This window comes from Podarcis tiliguerta (genome assembly GCF_965153285.1).
Source record: "Podarcis tiliguerta genome assembly, chromosome: 5".
In the NCBI taxonomy this organism is placed as follows: Eukaryota; Metazoa; Chordata; class Lepidosauria; order Squamata; family Lacertidae; genus Podarcis; species Podarcis tiliguerta.
This window is the reverse complement of record NC_139538.1, coordinates 67,267,891-67,287,600: the sequence shown is the minus strand read 5'-3', so window position 1 is coordinate 67,287,600 and position 19,710 is coordinate 67,267,891. Positions and strand designations below refer to the sequence as shown.

At 44.2% G+C, this 19,710-nt stretch overlaps 1 protein-coding gene across 5 annotated transcripts in view; it reads left to right on the top strand.

Moving 5' to 3' along the window:
- The window catches only part of LRRC20 (leucine rich repeat containing 20), a 73,450-nt gene extending 57,810 nt beyond the window's left edge, over positions 1-15,640 (top strand). For all 5 annotated transcript variants that reach the window (XM_083441476.1, XM_083441475.1, XM_083441478.1 and 2 more), the window contains exon 5: positions 10,910-15,640. In XM_083441476.1, coding sequence (XP_083297602.1) covers positions 10,910-11,055 — 146 coding nt within the window. In that variant the 3' untranslated portion in view covers positions 11,056-15,640. The remainder of the gene's footprint in view (positions 1-10,909) is intronic.
- Positions 15,641-19,710: the final 4,070 nt, after the last annotated feature.

Genomic DNA, 19,710 nt, shown 5'->3' with positions numbered 1-19,710 from the left:
AAGAAGATCAGAAGTTTTTGTTTCTGATTTCAATTAAGCACTGTTGAGTGTTATTTCCAAACCCTAAATTGCGCTTAATCTTAACTGTAGTGTGTTTGAAACAGGCCAGCTTCATTATCCATGGTTTGAAGCTGGCTTGTTTCAAAACCACAGTTAAGATTAGCCACAGTTTGTTGGGTTTTGATGACATGACAAACTGTGGTTAATTAGAAACAGAAGCAAAAGCTTCCAAACTCCTTTTCATGGCTGTGCTAGTAGAAGAGAGGGAGGAGGGGCTTGTCTAAGCTTGTGTCCATCATGATAAACCATGACATCTGAACACAGGTATGGAGGACGACTTATTGCAGCTTGTAAACTGACCGGCATGTTATTTACTGGGTTCCCGGATAAGTGTGGCATTCCTGCTAAGTAAAAGTCGGTTTGTAAGTTTTTCAGTGGTACCTGCTGTGAATTGTGTTACAAAAGAGCATTTCTCCTTTCCACTCAGAAGCTGAACTAAAATGCAATTGCTGTTTAGCTGTAAAAATCAATCAATGTCTTGCTGGGGAACCATTCATGGGTTCTTTCATCCTTGGAGCTTGCCATTGCTTCATATTACCATTGCTGGTAATTGAAGATCTTACTATAAAGTGATACAGAAGCTTCCAGTGAGGATCTTACCACTGTTAAATAATAAAATAAGCCATTGAAATGACTTACTGGCTGATAATGGAAGGAAATCTCTATTCAGTTCGTTGTGATTTATGAAGGCAAACATCTCCTGAAACTTTTGCCAAAAAGCAAGAAGGAAAAACTTGCTTTTATGCTACCTCATTACTAAGACTTTGAATGGCACAGACTGATTTTATTCCTGCTTCTGCGTCCGTGTGCTAGAACTTACTCTGTGCTAGCGAATGGAAGAGAGATGGAGAGTAGAGAGGGAAGTCGCTTAAATTCATAATCCTCATTTCATCAGTGCACCTGGTCCTTGTATAACTGAAGTCTAGTTTGGCTACAATGCTGGTTGCATGCGCTGCTACCAGAATCCCTTACCTGTGTAAGAGCTCTATGCCACAGGTGTCATGCTTTTAAAAAGTCCTACTGTCCTGGCCCTCACCAGATGAAGAACTCAAGCTCTCAATTCTGTTTCTGCCCAAGACTTTAATGAGTAAATCAGATCGGTATGTAGGAAAGAAACTAGTTGCAAGGTGTAGCAGGTACAAGAAAGGCATGGTGAAGATGTGAAGAGATTGATGAGTGATGTGCCCCTTCCTTCCTTCCTTCCTTCCTTCCTTCCTTCCTTCCTTCTTCCACCTCCTTTTAGAAGATTAGGGCAGGCTCAGCAGCTGGAGTGTTGAGACTGGGCAAGCAAATGGGCCCTTCTTTACTCATAGGGTTGTGCCTATGGGGTTTGTGATCGAGGGAGTCAGGAGTTGGATTCAGGGAAGGGACCAAGCGGGTTGGCTGGCAGAGAGGTGTTTGGCCCATGTTAGCAGGCACTCCTAAGTCAGGAACCTCCTACTAGAGTACAGTTGCTGCCACTACTGGCTGTCAACTGGGAGTAAGCCAGATGCTGGCACTGGCGCCACCTCCATAGGCTAGGACACAGAGGCACCAGAGGCTAGTGCTAACAAACCTCATCTACTATGACTTCAAGTCCATGTGGCTGGGCTGAAGTGGCAACAGTGAGCTGTCTGAGTTTAATTCTGTTTTGGATATTACTGTATTTTTTTATGAGACAGTACAGTGAGAGAGATACTGTAAATGCCAGGCATGAATCATCAGCAGCCCTTTCCGTCGCATGTACTTTTTAAATGAAAGGACCTTCACATGGATGGATATTGTCAAAGGTGGACAACAATAGCCTTTTACTGTATTTTCCTAATGCTTGGACTGCAGGCTCCCATGCGCAGCCCAGAATCCTCTATATTCTCCAGTGGTGGATCAGAGCCATACTTGGACATGTGTAATTTGGTGTGTGCAAAAAAAGAGAGGCTTGTTTGAAACTTAAAATACTTACGTTTGGAATCACTAACTCTTGTCGAAACATTAGGTTTTCAAATGCTACCGGCACGGCAACATTACATGCCATAAAAAGCTGGTACTTGGGGAACAAGTTGGCTGTGTTGCCTCTGATCCTGGCATCCCTAAAACTGTCTAAAGTTTTGTTGCGGTTGAGTCTCTCCCAAGAGTTTCAGAAACTTGGCTCTGGAATCCTACCAACTGGCAGACACTGAAAGTAGCTGAACTTCCTGACTTTGGGCAGCTAAGTTTTTTTTCTGCTCGTTAGCATCATGAAGCTGGTAGCCTCAGGCCCTTGTTGCAATGTAGGTATGTGATTCAAATTCCCTTCATTAGGTAGGATTCAATTCTTTCAAACCCCACACCCACCCACCCCAAAAGTTTGTTGGCCTCAGGCAAGTCTGTCAGTCATTCTGCCATAGCTTAGAGGATGTAAGTGCAATATTTTGCAAAGGGCTGAAAAGGATTGCAAGGCAAATATCATTCAGGAAGTCAGCATCTATTGCAGTGTCTCAAAACCCATCAGAATTCATTTATGTCCTCTTGTGTGTGACCTCACCATTTAAGGGCCTTTAGTGGAGGATGAACATGCACAGAGAGACAGACCGACGAATGCCACAGGATGAATAAATAGTACATATCTGGGTTCAGTGTAGAAGGGGGTAATTGTATTATGTGCAAATACACTTAAAGGCACCGTGGCTTATTTAATTTTTAAAGAAACACAGCCTTGGGGAGGGCAGTTTTTAGAAGAGAAGTTGCCAGTGGGGGCAGGTACTTAGCCACTTAATCGTTTTTCTCTTGTTGCCCTTTCCCCATTCCAGATTCCTTGCATCCCAAAGTTTTCTGTGCTACATTTTGAACCAAGGGTGGTTGGGGAGGCAATTTTGAACAAAGAAAACGTGATAAGCGCCTTCTTCCCTGCACTGCTTCTTTGCTCAAAATTGTCCCCTCCCAAAGCTGTTCTTCTTTCCAAAAGGATGGCATTGATTCTCTGTTAAATGTATTCAAATCTTGTAAGTTTTGTTACAATCAAGCTGTGTCAATTGCCATTTCAAATGAATAATCCAGACTGGCCAAAGTGGGGTGATCACCAGTGCTTATTTTTCTGGGAGGACTCAGGGGTACGCATATCCCTAAACATTTTGTGAATCTAAGTTTGGCCTCATTGAGGGGCAGTACTTAAATATGAGTAGGAAGAAGAAGAAGAAGAAGAAGAAGAAGAAGAAGAAGAAGAAGAAGAAGAAGAGGAGTTTGGATTTGATATCCTGCCTTTCACTCCCCTTCAGGAGTCTCAAAGCAGCTAACATTCTCCTTTCCCTTCCTCCCCCACAACAAACACTCTGTGAGGTGAGTGGGGCTGAGAGACTTCAGAGAAGTGTGACTGGCCCAAGGTCACCCAGCAGCTGCATGTGAAGGAGCGGAGATGCGAACCCGGTTCCCCAGATTACGAGGCTACCACTCTTAACCACTACACCACACTGGCTCTCGAGTAGGAAAATGAGAGTACCCCTAAACATTTTTAAAAGAAAAAAAGCACTGGTGATCACCACACATTATCAGGTGTCTTGACAAACAAGGGACAAGCCACACTCTCAAATTTCTGTTGTAGACATCCTCTGTCTGTGATGCATGTGTGATGCTTTGGGGTTGTCTTTAGCCAAGGGGCTGGGCAATTTCTAAAATCTTTAAAAGTTCTTGCATGCCTTTATTCTGGGTCATCACCTCCTTGGAAGGGGGGGGGGAGGTAACTCTGTTGCAAAAGGAAAATAAAGATCTTCATTGCTTTCCTTCTAATGGTTCCTGCCTCCATCCATTCTTCTCTGACTGATCCATGGACTTAAGGGACTTCTTGGGGAGTTGGGCCACAAAAGCAAACTCCAATTTTTTCTACAACAAATCTAAAGCCAGCAATCCTGTATCTGTTTATTTTCTAATTCATTTTTGTAGTATTTTAAGTAAGAAAAACCTGAGGGGGGAGGATAGTGAAAGCACTTGGTTTTATCAAAGCCATGGTTGGTTTGCATGTGTTTGTTGTCCGAAAGCCCATTGGCATAATTTACTACAAGGAAAATGTGGGACTTAATCAAGTACTGTTTATGCCACGTAGCCTATCTAGAGTGATCATCTACAATGCCTATGGGTGCAGTCAAACTGACATGACCAGAATGAGACAAAAACCTCGAGAGAGAGCATTTATGGATTTCTTCCTATACAAGCAACTAGAAACATTTCCCAGCCCTCTCTGCCTTATTTTCCACTGTGGCATTGAAGAAACAACAAACCATCACCTGAGCTCTGTGCCTTAATGTGCAAATTTGTCCTTTGAAGGAGCAATGAAAGGCCTGTGAAGCCAGTCATCTGTCCCCTCCCATACTTTTGGGTGCCTTCAAATTCTTTATTTTATTTTGCACTTGAAGACGAAGAAGAAAGAAAAAGAAGAAGAAGAGCTCCAAGGTGCATTTCATTGTGTCAACTTAGTTGTGTCAAGGTCAATGAGATGGTAAAAGCACGTTTTAAAGTTAGCCTTTGGACCTTACAGAACTGGCTCTTCTGAGAAGAGGGAGCAGGGATACTGGCTTCTTCTTTCAACCTCCCTGCAGGGCAGACTCTCATTGGAGTTTGGGGAGGGCTGTGGGCAGCCAAGGGGGGAGGCAACAGAGGAGGCAACAGGGAACAAGCAGAGCCTGAACGAGAGGGTACAGTGTTGTCATCTAGAAGCAGGCACTGCCTCCACAGATGGGAGCCAAACCACCACCACCACCTCAGAGGAGCACACGGTTGTAATTACACTATTCCTACAAAGCGAGCAAGTCTCACGAGTGAAGCATCTTCTCTTTAGAAACCGGGTGTGGAAACTGTTGGGACATCTTGGTTATTTCCACCCAGACCTGAACACCTTGTATGCTTTCTGAACTCTTGAATCGTGACTCCTGAACTCCATGTCTGCTGCTAAGTCTGTAGCACTACTTTCCAGAATAAATATCTCTTTCTTCATTACAAGTAAGTTCCTTTGCCTGTGTGTGTTGAGCATGAGGCAGGAGAGTTGGAGGAGTATCCATGTGATGGACCACCAACTTCTCAGCAGACGGCCTTGTTTACACTTAGTAATTGTGCAGTCCTACTCACGTCTATTCTTTGCTGCCAAAGAGGCTTACTTCCAGGTGCATAGAGGACTGTAGCCTGCATCAGCCAATGGTCTTTCCCCTAGTGCCTTAACTGTGTTTAAATTCAGATCTCATTGTTAGAATACTGGGAGATAGCAGAAGCGGTAAGAAATTAGCAAGTCTAAATAGATATCTGAGTACAGCCAGAGGCTATATCCTCCTATATACATAAAAATGTAAGGCTGTTATCACACAGCCCCCCGCCCCTGGGGGCAAACCTGTGCAGATTGCCCTGGGCCTCAGAGGCACACTTAGGGATCCGCAGAGTCTTCGCAGCTTGCGTAACAGACCTCAGCAACTCAGCATTTTGGCTAATCTACTTTATTTACATTATAAACACACACGGAGCACTGCAACATGGCTCCCTCTCTCTCTAGCATCAGACAGCAACAAGAAAAAATCAAAGGACAATAGTCCCACTTCACAAAACACAGCAACACAAACATCCTGTCTCCGTCACTTCCCACTCTGTGGAGTCAAAATATACACCGTCATGTGAAAGACAACAATCCCATGACTGCAATCACAGAGCAGGAATTCTAACAGTGATGGACCACCAACTTCTCAGCAGGCGGCCTTGTTTACGCTTAGTAATTCTACAATCCTACTCATGTCTATTATTTGCTGCCAAAGAGGCTTACTTCCAGGTAGGTGCATAGAGAACTGTAGCTTGCATCAGCCAATGGTCTTTCCCCTAGTGCCTTAACTGTGTTTAAATTCATATCTCATTGTTAGAATACTGGGAGATAGCAGAAGCGGTAAGAAATTAGCAAGTCTAAATAGATATCGGAGTACAGCAAGAGGCTATATCTTCCTATATACATAAAAATGTAAGGCTGTTATCACACAGCCCCCCGCCCCTGGAGGCAAACCTGTGCAGAGGGCCCCGGGCCTCAGAGGACTAAGCAAGCCAGGGATACCTGCTAGGGACCAGCTGGTTTTTTTCTTTGAAAGAAGCTCTGCATGGGTCTGCCTGGAGGATTTGTAGTGCCTCATCACAATCCTGGATTTATGCATGAGGTTTGTGGGGTGGGGTGGGGAGAGCAAAAGAGAAGGCAGCTTTTAAAATGGCGGCTTCACCCAGCTAAAGAGGATTGGCAATTTAAGTTGACAGAATATGCACAACTTGCAGATTTCGCATATAGAATAAGAGAGCAGGAAGAACATACATTTAAAGAAGATTGGAAAGCATTTATTGAGTATATGGAAAATAACTGTGTGAAGCTGAAAGTGCTGACAGCATTAAGGTAAATTCAACAGAGCAAATAATTCTTGACGGATGCAATAGTGGAAAACCAATTGGAATGGTTATTGTAAAATATGCAGGGATGTAAGATATGCAAAATGAACCATGGAAATAGAAGAAGAGAAGTCACTGGATATTTTAAAGTATGTAAAATGTTTATTTGAAATTGTAAAACAGAAAATTTAATAAAAATTATTAAAAAATAATATAAAATGGTGGTTTTAAACAACAACAGAGGTTTGGATAAAGGAAGATGAAAGCGAAAAGGTGGGGCCATTTTAAACAATGGCAGAGTTGTGAGTAGAATGAGCATGGGGTGACAGTGAGAAGGTGTGAGTGACAGCTTGAAACAAAGTTTGAGTACCGTGAGAAGTGAGCTGGGAGAAATTTCAAATATCCCATAGTACCTTCCCACAATCATGCATTTCACTCCTGGTACCATGTGTTGCCTTCATCATGATGGGTTCTATGTCGTATTTTAGAAGTGATGCTTTGTTAAGGAGCAAACACCTGTGTACGTATAGCATCCTCCACCAGCTGAACCAAACCTTCTCTAACTGGGCAAGCTACACCTGACAGGTTCACTCTTAAGGGGTTCGCAGTCACCTTACAGATACAGGAGGGTATATCAACATGGGGAATGTGTGTGTGTGTGTGCAAAGGGGACTGCAGAATAGGAGAGAGGGTCAGGCATGGAAAGAAGGGTGGTCTCTGTGCAAGGGAGAGTTGAGAAAAGTGAGGAGGTGGGTGGAGGGGGGCAGGGGTGCCTGGGGGCCAGAAGGATGGGAGTTGGGTTGAAGACGAAAGCAGGGGCATGGGGAGAATCTGGTGAAGAGGAGGGGATGCCAGCTACATAGCTGAATCGAAGGTGACAAGGGTGCTTAGTAGTTGTGAGAGGAGGAAGATGCAGGAAGTTACCATGGGGACAATTTGTGTGCAAGGTCGGGGTGTTGCTCTTGCGCCTTTTTTTTAAAACCGCCAATGCATTCCTATGGGAAACCGTCAATACACAGCGGTGCTTCACAAGACGAAAAAACTCACAGAACGAATTAATTTTGTCTTGCGAGGCACCACTGTATAAGCTAAACAAGCTGTAGCTTGGGGCCCCACTCTCTTGGGGGCCCCCAAAAAAATTTCAAGGAAAAAACTGGATGTACATTTCCAAAATATAATATAAAAAACAAATAAAATAAAACCTACATACAGCAGCAGTGGCAAATGGCTTTAGATACCTATCAGGTCCATAAATTACCATATAGCATATACTCAACATGAAAAACAGCGACAATTGGTTGTTGACAAAGGACAGCTGGACATATAAAGGGCCCCATTACCTTCAGTAGCTTAGGGCCTCATCAAACCTGAATCTGGCCCTGGACGTGGGCATAGGGGTGATGGTGAAAAATGGCTGCAGAATAAGAGAGAAGCGGCTGCAGATATGGGGGTGGGAAAGCGAAACCAGAACTTAGCAGTTGCACGAAAGGGGAAACTCTAATGACCAGGAGTTAGTGAGTGGAGCAAGCAGGGGCACAGCCCTGTGAATGTGGGTGGGTGTATCTGATATCCTTTTGAGCAAAAATGTGGGGGAAAAGCTTTAAACATGCATGTGGGGGGATATTAAATGTAAAATGAAAAGCAGTCCTCTGGATGTACCTCTGGAGGTAGGTATTTGCAGGAAGCTGACAGCAACCCACTCATTATAACACGTATTTTTTCTCTCTCTCGGTGATGTGAACCTTTTCCTTCACTTGCCAGACTGAGTCTGCTTTACAGCAGCAGATTTATTTCACAGCAGAGGGCTTTGCATCCCACGGTGCTGGAGCCACATTAGCCAGTTTACTTGGTTAGTTACTTTTATTTGTTTACTTCTTGCCGGGCTGTCAATGCAAGTGCAGACAGCAGGCTCTTTCCTTTAAATATGGACAGAAATTGTATAGTAGCAAAAACTGGCTAGATGAGCTTCAGGTAGAGACGCCTTGATTGAAAAAGACTTATGAAATACTGGAATCAGTAATATACTGGGTGACGACCAATAAACTGAAGCTGAATTTATTTATTTAATCAGATTTATACATGGCTTGATTGTAACAACCACCACCACCTTCCTTAAAGTGGTTTACTAATTCTTCACAAGGCAGGTGCTTTGGACTGGTGGTTCTCAGGTCTGGGAATTGGATAGATGCCCTGTTCTGGATGGGGCTGCATTTTTCTCGAATGAACAGATACATAGCATGGAGGTACTTCTTCTTTTTTAATTTTAATTTTTATTGGAAAATTTATTTACAACATAACACAAACCCCCCACCCCCCCCATACTGAAATACAATAAGCATAACATACAACAATACAAACAACCAAATAAAAGACTTCCTTTATCCTGCATCTAGCCTCCTTATTTACTTCTTATATATAAGCTGTTTCCTTTATGAATAATTATTAAGATTTTTCTAATTATAACTGAAATATCTACAAAGTCTCCTGCAGACATTAATCAAAACAAGTTCAGGTATGTATTTTAGGGCACTGTTTTGCGATGTATTCTCTGCATTTTCCCCATGCTTTTTGAAACTCTTTTTTTTTTTAATGATATTTTATTAGGTTTTACAATAAGTATAACATGACAAAAAGAAAAACACATTACAACATATAACAGAAAAATACAATAAACACAAAACAACAACATATAAAAGGAAAAAGTAAAAACAATTTTTATCTCATTATAATCTTAGCATTAACTTGTATCACCGACCTCCCCAGACCTTCCTTCTCTGTATTCCAGATCTTATATTCTGTCAGTAAATTCCTTCCCTCTATCATAATTTAATTTTGTCATAATTTTAATATCTTAATATAATTGCATTTCCATATATCATAAAATATTAATCTTTCTTAATCTTTAAAAAGATTTTACTAATAACCTTTTACATTCCATCTGGTGTCATCAAACATTCATTATCTTATAGTGTTTCTGTAAATAGTCTTTAAACTTCCTCCAATCTTCCTTCACCGTCTCTTCTCCCTGGTCTCTGATTCTGCCGGTCATTTCTGCCAATTCCATATAGTCAATAACTTTCATCTGCCATTCTTCCAGCGTGGGTAGTTCCTGTGTCTTCCAATACTGTGCGATGAGTATTCTTGGCTTTTTGAAACTCTTGTCTAGAGTGATCTCTAATTGCTTCTGTTATTCTAGCCAGTTCAATATACTCTAACAGTTTGTCTTGCCATTCCTTTTTTGTTGGCACAGTTTCTTTTTCCCAGTTTTTAGCAATTAGGATCCTTGCCACTCTGTGGCATAGAGGGATATTTTCTGATCTTCTCTTGTTATACCTGTGTCCATTATCCCTAGTAGAAAAGCTTCTGTATTTTTCATTAAGTTATACTTAAACATTTTTTAAAGCTCATCATATACTATATTCCAGAAGCTTTTGATTTTTTCACAGGTCCACCAAACATGTATAAGTGTCCCCTCTGTTTTACCACACCTAGCATGGAGGTACTTCTTGATCTACCTTTGTCACTAAAGGCCCAAGTGGCATCGGTGGTAGAGAACGCTTATTTCCATCTCCAGCTGGCACACCAGCTACAGTCATTTGTGAAGGAAGAGATAGAGCCTTGCCACAGTACAGGTCTGGGCTAAAGGTGGATCCCAGATTTGAAAACCTTGAAGACTACAGGTGATTCTTTAGTGTTTCAGACAGACGCCTTCGTTAGCTCTGCTTGGAGGCACTGGGGAACGAACTTGCAAATCCTGTGTTGTACCACCAAGCTGTAGCCCTTTGTGCCAATTAGTACATCTCTCTGCTGGGACACAGGTGGCTCTGAACCCACAGAGCCACCTGCGTCCCAGCAGAGAGATGTACTAATTGGCACAAAGGGCTACAGCTTGGTGGTACAACACCTGTGGTTTAACTCTGTGGTTTAACTCTGTGGTTAAACTCTGTGGTTTAACTCTGTGGTTAAACCACAGAGCCTAGGACTTGCTGATCAGAAGTTCGGCAGTTTGAATCCCTGTGACGGGGTGAGCTCCTGTTGCTCGGTCCCTGCTCCTGCCAACCTAGCAGTTCGAAAGCACGTCAAAGTGCAAGTAGATAAATAGGTACCGCTCCAGTGGGAAGGTAAACGGCGTTTCCGTGTGCTGCTCTGGTTCGTCAGAAGTGGCTTAGTCATGATGGCTACACGACCCAGAAGCTGTACGCCGGCTCCCTTGGCCAATAAAGGGAGATGAGCGCCGCAACCCCAGAGTCGGCCATGACTGGACCTAATGGTCAGGGGTCCCTTTACCTTTACCTTACATCTCTCTGCTCCGTTTAAATAAATCAATATTGTGAATACATGCCTCGTTTTCACAGCATTTGGCTGACCAAGTGTCCAATCGTATTTGTGTTTATTTTATGGTGATTTAATGGCGGATATCCGCTATTCATGTCTAACATGCTGGTGGCTGGCATTCAGGCTCGGGTGTTACTGATGTCATCCCTCTTTTCCCTTGCTACAGATGTGCCTGTCGAGAAGCTGGCCACCATGGAGTCTCTGCAGAGTGTGAACCTCAAGTCAAACCCTGTAAATGACGAGATCCGAGTGATCGCCAGGCCTCTGATCAAGTTTGACCTCCTGACATCTCCAGCTGCCCCCAGAGTCTGACACGCGATGGCCTTTGGGGCATGTAGTCGTAATCAGGCATGGCTGTGAAGGAAAAGAGAAGGCAGTGTTTGCTGAGCTAGGATGCTTTCCTAAGGCTGCGCTGCTCCTGCATGTGTTAGGTTTCTTGGGCTTCCAAAGGAGCAGGAAGCATGATGTTCCTGCCAAATCACAGTGGTCCTTGCTGAACCAAAACTCTGCTAAACTGTGAATAGACTGAAAGCACATCGTGCCTGCAAGGAAAAATGGCTACCTTTCTCAGCTTCCCTAGGACATACAACAGTCTCTCCAGTCCTGGACTGACAAAGGTGTGAACAGAATACCTTAAGGGTGGAGAACGTGTGGCCCTCTAGATATTGCTAGACTACAAGTCCCATTGTCCCTGTCCATTGGATAAGGTTGATGGCAATTGCAGCCCAACCTGTTTTTAAAAACAGTTTCACAGCATTTTTTTATACAAGTCTAGAGTCCACCTTGCTGACCTGTGCAACGTGAAAGCAGATTCCAAAAACTCTTGAGTGCTGTATTCCTTCTGCATCCCATTCTCTCTCTCTCTCTCTCTCTCTCTCTCTCTCTCTCTCATACACACAGTATGCTGAAGGGGTTTAATGTTGAGCTGTGAATGGCTGAGTACCCCCTTGCTTATACCTTAAGCATGGGGAAAGGCTTGCTATGTGCTTGTCAGTGGAAAACTACCAGATTCATCCTTCCTCCACTTTTTGTTTGTTTGGTTTTGAAAGAGCCCTTTAAAATGCTGCATGTGCTCAGTTTCTGGTTTTGATTAGTTGGAGCATAGTGGCTTGACCTTAGGTTGCAGCTTGGGATTCCTTTGTTTTCTTTCTCAGCACTATAGCCATGGGATTTTCTTGGAAATTATTTTCCTCTACTGCAACCCTACCCCCAACCCGGAGGCTATTGTTCCCCTCTCCCTTTCAGCGTGTGATTGACAGACTTCTTGCTTTGGCAAATAAACGGCCTGATCCTCTGAAATCCAATCCACTACAAGCTTCATAGCAATAGATGAAGAAGTACTTTGCAGCACTGGGATGGCTTTGGGATTTGAAAGGCGGGAGAAACGGCTGCATCTCTACCCTGAGTAGTTTTCTCTAAGTCCACACGGGTGCCCACCTGTTTACTGAGATGATGGCTGGGGATGGAAGGCTTAAACCTCCCCTCCCTTCATGGTACAGTGCCAAGTAGTAACAATCAGTCCACCCTCCTCGCTGCACCTGTTTGCAATCTCAAAAAACATGATTCACTGTTGCATGGTTAACATAATGTGCTGTTAACTTTCCCCTGAGTTAGCTTCGGAGCAATGTCATATTACGTAAAGGTAAAGGGACCCCTGACCATTAGGTCCAGTCGTGACCGACTCTGGGGTTGTGGTGCTCATCTTGCTTTACTGGACGAGGGAGCCAGCATACAGCTTCCGGGTCATGTGGCCAGCATGACTAAGCCGCTTCTGGCGAACCAGAGCAGCTCACGGAAACACCATTTACCTTCCCGCTGGATTGGTAACTATTTATCTACTTGCACTTTGACGTGCTTTCGAACTGCTAGGTTGGCAGGAGCAGGGACCGAGCAACGGGAGCTCACCCCGTCGCAGGGATTCAAACTGCTGACCTTCTGATCGGCAAGTGCTAGGCTCTGTGGTTTAACCCACAGCGCCACCCGCGTCCCTTTTCATGTCATATTACAAATGGCCAAATGGACAAGGATGGGGGAGGCATTCACACCGTTTGCATTTTCATGCAGCCCTATCCAATCCATACTTTCTGAAAATGAGGAAGCAGGAGAAACTGACAGATCGGCCCATCCCTAAAATGGGGATAGTAGTAGTAGTAGTAGTAGTATTTATTTATTATACCTTGGCCATCCAACTGGGTTGCCCTAGCCATTTTGGGAGGCTTCCAAGTAAAACACAGCATCAAACATTAAGAGTTTCCCGAAACAGGACTGCATAGCTGTCAACTTTTCCCTTTTCTTGCGAGGAATCCTATTCGGAATAAGGGAATTTCCCTTAAAAAAAGGAAAACATTGACAGCTATGGGACTGCCTTCAGATTTCTATGAAGTTGCTTAACTCTTTGACATCTGTTGGGAGGGCATTCAACAGGGCGGGTGTGACTACCGAAAAGGCCTTCTGCCTGGTCCCCTGTAATTTCACTTCGCGCAGTGAGGAAACCGCAAGAAAGCCCTCAGAGCTGGACCTCATTGTCTGGGCTAAACGATGGGGGTGGAGACGCTCCTTCAGGTATATAGGGCTGAAGGAGTGCCCCTCGCAGTGCTCCTTAACCCTGCATGCTTTCCTACCCCCCCTCCAACTTTCCCAATACTCCTTAATTGAAACAATACTATATACTACTAAAGTAATAGTGATAATGCAGATAGATAAAGAGCTGATCTGGGTGGAGGCATCAGAGAAGGAAAAGCTTCAGCAGAGGTTGGGGCACAGCCAAAAGGAGAAGTGCAAAAACTCTAATCTTTCATCAGATAAACAGCTTCTCTGTTTGCAGTTGGGGGGTGTACATAATTTATCTCTCAGTGCTTTATCCATTATCTTGGCTTCATGGGGGCTGACTGCCGCTTTGCTTGCTTTCCAGATCAGATACCAAGACTGTTTTGACTGTGCCAATAGAGGAAGCATTAACATTACATTAGTTCAGTTCTGGGAAAGATCGGCATGCTTTAGAGAGGAGCTCACGGCTACTGCTCCACTTCCCTGTTTTGCGGGGGGGGGTCTTCATGTGTACCTTTGCTTCCTCAGGGACATCTCAGGTCTGGAGGGCCAAGTCTATCCAGCGCTCAGGAAGCTCCGCAAGCTACAACATTTCTCCCCCTGATTTTACTGGCTCTGTTCCACACTCTCCTCGAGTGCTTTTGCCTGGCGTGATTGGGTCCTTGAACTGCGGCAATTTTGCCTGCCTGGAGGTATAGAGAGAAACCTCTGGCTTTTGCAAGCCTACTGTACAAAAAGGACTGTATTGTAGCCTACTGTACAAAAAGGAAAGAACCACATCTGTGGCTCTGCCCACATCTGGCTCTGACCTTCACACACAGGCCTGTGGTCCCTACAGGGTTGCCTTCAAGGCAATGCAACCCTTGGGCTGACAAAGGTTCCCCATCCCTGTTGAAGGTCCTTCATCAGTTATGTTGCTGCCGGAGAGGAAAAGTTAATTGTCTATTGTTTTTTCTGGTTGTTTCCCATTTGGGAGGTTTTTCTCTAGGACAATAACAAACAAATTGGGATAAGGGGGCCAAATGAAGTACTGTAAACACTGAGGTGATAAGGAAGATTTATGAAAGGTAAAGGACCCCTGGACGGTTAAGTCCAGTCAAAGGCGACTATGGGGTTGCAGCACTCATTTCACTTGCAGGCTGAGGGAGCCAGCGTTTGTCCACAGACAGTTTTCAAGGTCATGTGGTCAGCATGACCAAACTGCTTCTGGCACAAGGGGACACTGTGATGGAAACCAGAGCGCACAGAAATGCCATTTATCTTCCCGCCACAGCGGTACCTATTTATCTACTTGCACTGGCGTGCTTTCAAACACACACAAATGTATAAAAATGGGATTACTGAAGCACACAGATATTCTCATGAACAACAAAGTGCTGTGCAGCATCTGACTAGCAATTTTCATCTCTGCATAAGTTTTTGTGGGCAGAAGTCCACTTAATTAGCCTCATCAAGGGTGATCCTCAATTGTCACATTTATCTTTTTGTGAAGTATCCCACTGCCACCCCCTGAATTTGTTCTTGGAGGCTCCTCCAACCTTCTTGAGAAGATTTGGGGATAGCGATGGGGGGAAAAGGGGTCCTCTTGCCCTTAGTACAATCCTTGCTCTAGCGCAAAAGTTTGTTGAATATTGCCCATTATCTGTGACAGTTCAGTTAATGTTTAAATATATGCCCTTTACAGCAGCGGTAATTTGCGACTACTGATAATGCTGAGGTTCTTGTGTTATTTAATGCCTGCAGTAGAAAAGGAAAACCATTGTCCCCATTCAGACACAAATGAACAGAATCGAACTTCGAAAAATGCATATATTCTCTGGAGTGACTTTTCAGAGACAGTGCAGTATGCTAGCCCTATACAGACATTCAGACTCTTACCACACAGTGCAGAATTGGGATCTCACTGGGCCACCTCAGATTTCTGTGCTGAAGGTACTGCATTTGAACTGGGCCCTGTCTTCAAGGGTGCCTAATGAGCAAATGCCTCATTCCTACCATTTATAGGACTTGATTTTGCGTAACACCCTTTGCCCAAGTGGAGTCTATAAATGTTTCATCTTATACGTGCAACCCCTGGGCAAAATGTTTGCTGCAACCTGCAAATAAGCCCAGTCTTCCACAGCACAGTGAGTTTAAACATCTGCTGGAAACAACTGGTTTTCTACTTCCCACCATCAATAGTCTTTAGTTTATTGAGGGTTTTTTTAAAAAGAGATTTACGCCAAGAGTTTTAACAGTGTGCCATTGATTTTGTGAGCTTTCTGTAATTGTTATTTATTGTTTGCAAAAGAAACTGCGTAAACTAGGCACTGTACATAAACCGAAATAAAGCCACAAAACCAGAAACAAATGCCAGGGTCATTTCCTGTTTGGTTAGCATTCATCCCGATTGGCTAGCACAAAGTTTGCAGGGAGATTATTCAAGGTCCATAGTTTACTGAGCATTATTTGGCTTTATTTGTGGAGAGGTTTACGCTGTCAGGTCAAGCAATTGTCACCCCATCCTTTGGTTCTGAATTTCCACCCATTAAAATTTGACTGTAAGGACTTTTGCTCTTGAGTGCTTTGGTGCTTTAGAAAATGAGCATGTTGGAGATGCACTTCAAGTTTAAATTGCACCCTCTACAATTATGGGGTGGCATCTGGAATGAATGAACCACTATTAACTCCCATATCTAGTGCAAAGGTCAGTTTTACAGGGTGAAGAACAGCTGAGGGGCAGCAGTGTAATAATAAACATCTTTTAGGTTAGTTTTCCACCATCCTTGCATTTTCAGAATCACTGCTCACTTCTCAGCCATTCTACAGCTTGTAATGTGTGGCCAATGCAAAAAAAAAATGTATTAAGAACATGGCAAGTAAGGCCAGGCCAAATTATATTCTTCAGTAAGTATATTTGGTGTGGAAATATATTGGAAGTATATTTGGTATGGGGTGTGCAAACTCCCAAAATCCCTGCTCCCAAAATGTTTTTAACTTTTCCATGACTGGTCCTGAGGATTAACAGCTGCTCTCCAATTGCTGACCATGCTTCATTTCCCCTCCTTCACTATGTCTCAGAAACTGCGAATTCAACCATTTGGTGAATGAGATGGCATTGCTGCACTATGCGGACAACACAAGTAGGCTCTGAGACAGTGTCAGAGCTTCCTTCTCTCACTCTGAATTGGCTGTGGTGATGTCACAAAGCTCATTCGGAGTGAGCGAGTGGAGCATTGCCGTCACTCAGAGTGGGTGAGGGATCTGTGCTGCCAGCACTGCTTCCCTTTCTGCAGACCCTTCCCACTGAGAAATTGGCAAAAAGGGAGCAGGTGCCTTTCTTGGCGGGTCATGGGCTCAGGCCTCCCTAAGTTAACCCCCAATTGGATGCAGAGTCCTCAGACAGCAGGTTCAGTCCCTGAGCCAACAGCACCAGCCTTTCCTCATCTCCCGCGCTCCTGTCTGTATGCAGGCAACAACTTTTACCCCAAACTCTACTCTTATCACAGAGGGAACTTAACTCTGCAGAAATACTGAAAGTTCTTGAGGAAATTATTCTTCCTAGCCTAGACAAAGCCCCGCAAAAGGTCATTAATCAGCAGTCGTACTAGGCTGCTCACAACTGGCATTTCAAAAGCAAACTAGTTAAATGTCAAGTTAACCAGCAAGAAATCCACTATAGAACTTCCCATAGTGCGTGTTTTTTTGTTTTTTGTACTGGGAAAAACACAGCTACATGCCTGATGGACGTACAGTATTCATCTGCATTTCAGCTGCCTAGTACACCTCTTGGTCTTTCAACTGATGACTTGCAGTTCACAAGCTTACCTAAGGTGGGTCACACCTGTGGCGAAATGGCCATCTTTTGGAGAAGGGGTGGGGCTGAGACTGGAGAGTTAGGACCAAAGTAGTTGTGACATTGGTCATGTTGCTTGTCCTTCATGCCCATGGAAGCCGCCTTCTTATTGCAAGAATGAGGTGAGTGGAGGGTGGGATTCTGATCAAAACTGAAGCAGCAAGAACAAAGGATTAACTGAGCTATCCTGCATTTGCAGGAGGGCGTCTGAACATTCATCTGCAAGCCGCTCAAGAGACAAGAGGACTATCATCATCATCATCATCATCATTAACCACCACAATAAGGGCCTAGGCCAGTTACAGCATAAAATCATAGAACTAGAATTAGAAGGGGATACAAGGGTCATCTTTTGCCCAACATGGTTCTCAAACCCATGACCTTGAGATTAAGAGCCTCGTGCACTACCAGCTGAGCTATCCTTGGGGTTAAGAATCTCATGCCCTGCCAATGCAATGTAACATTAAAAACCAGTTGAAACCATTTACCATCAGAAGAAGAATAGGGTGGGCCCTAAAAATAAGTACAGTGGTACCTCAGGTTACAGACACTTCAGGTTACAGACTCCGCTAACCCAGAAATAGTACCTCAGGTTAAGAACTTTGCTTCAGGATGAGAACAGAAATTGCGTGGCAGCGGGAGGCCCTATTAGCTAAAGTGGTACCTCAGGTTAAGAACAGTTTCAGGTTAAGAATGGACCTCCGGAACGAATTAAGTTCTTAACCTGAGGTACCACTGTATCTGAGTTATCAAAGGCTTGGGTAAAGGGTGTGTCTTCAGCCGATGTCAAAAGCTATATTATTATTAAATATTATTTCATTTTCAGTGAAGATGCCAGGCGCGCTTCTCTGGGGAGAGAAAGCCACCATTCAGGGGCTGCCACAAAGAATGCCCTCTTCTGGATGCCCCCTGTCAACCTTACTGAAAGCAGAATGATGTTTGCCTTTAGCAGCAGAACAAGAAGGGATGGCATTCTGCACTAACATTCCACAGAAAGTGCATCATGTATGTTTATGGGTCTCTGGTGGAATGGAAGCCGTCTTTGGGGCTGACAGATGTTAGGACTTAATATTAAACTGATCTCTTTTAACATTGTTGTTGTTTAGTTGTTTAGTCGTGACTGACTCTTCGTAACCCCATGGACCAGAGCACGCCAGGCACTCCTGTCTTCCACTGCCTCCCGCAGTTTGGTCAGACTCATGTTTGTAGCTTCGAGAATGCTGTCCAACCATCTCGTCCTCTGTCGTCCCCTTCTCCTTGTGCCCTCCATCTTTCCCAGCATCAGGGTCTTTTCCAGGGAGTCTTCTCTTCTCATGAGGTGGCCAAAGTATTGGAGCCTCAGCTTCACGATCTGTCCTTCCAGTGAGCACTCAGGGCTGATTTCCTTCAGAATGGATAGGTTGGATCTTCTTGCAGTCCATGGGACTCTCAAGAGTCTCCTCCAGCACCATAATTCAAAAGCATCAATTCTTCGGCGATCAGCCTTCTTTATGGTCCAGCTCTCACTTCCATGCATCACTACTGGGAAAACCATAGCTTTTACTATACGGACCTTTGTTGACAAAGTGATGTCTCTACTTTTTAAAATGCTGTCTAGGTTTGTCATTGCTTTTCTCCCAAGAAGCAGGCGTCTCTTAATTTCGTGGCTGCTGTCTTTTAACATACCCACAAATAATACCCTTTCATGCTTGCTCCACTCCACCCCGCAACACGGCAGACATTTGGATATTTTGCTGTGTTTTTAAAGTTGCTGGAGCCCTTGCTTGGTTCAGCAAGATCAGCAACAGCTCCACAGATGGCAAATTATAGCTTTCACTCGGCTCCTCCCTCAGAAATCTGAGTTTCATGCTAATGAACCCTTGGGCAAAACATACAGTGTTCACATCTGAGTAAATTTGCACATGCAGTTTGCCTGCTTTGAATAGCATATTTAGCATCTTCCCGCCAGTTTTAGCAAAAGAGAATTTGTGTTTGCTCATGGGAAACTGGGGACAGAGGCGGTGAATAATGGAGGAGAGAATAAAGTGCAGAAGTTTCACCCTCTAGTCCCTGCAAGGCATTGCCCACTCTGAGCCTTTCAACTGCTGAGCCTTTCGAGAGCTGCTACATGCATATGCTGGGCCGACATTATGGGTAGACATTGAGCACTTGCAAAATCCCACACACCACTTCAGGGTCCTCACTTCCGCTCTCTGAAGACTCCTAGTCCTGCTGCACATCCTCTTTACCATCCTTGCTGGTCTTCATCTGCTGGCTGTGAGCATGCATGCAGTGACAAGTGTGAGGAAATGCATTTCTATGGTTTGGGCCCAGAAGGAGAAGGAAAAGAAGCAGGCAACAGTGTCTTGGAAATGCCCATTGGTGGGGAGGGGAGGGGCTTTGCTCATAGGCCTCATGAAACCTGGAGCCAGCACTGTGTTCTAAATATTTTCCATGGCCATGAGGACCAGAAACATGAGCTGGCTTTGTTTTTTCAAAGGGACATGTATCCCCAGCCCTAGGAAATCCTGATTTCGTCGTAACCATTTTGGAGTGTGAGGGAAAAGAATACACAGCGGACCCCTTAATTAAGCCTTTAGATGATA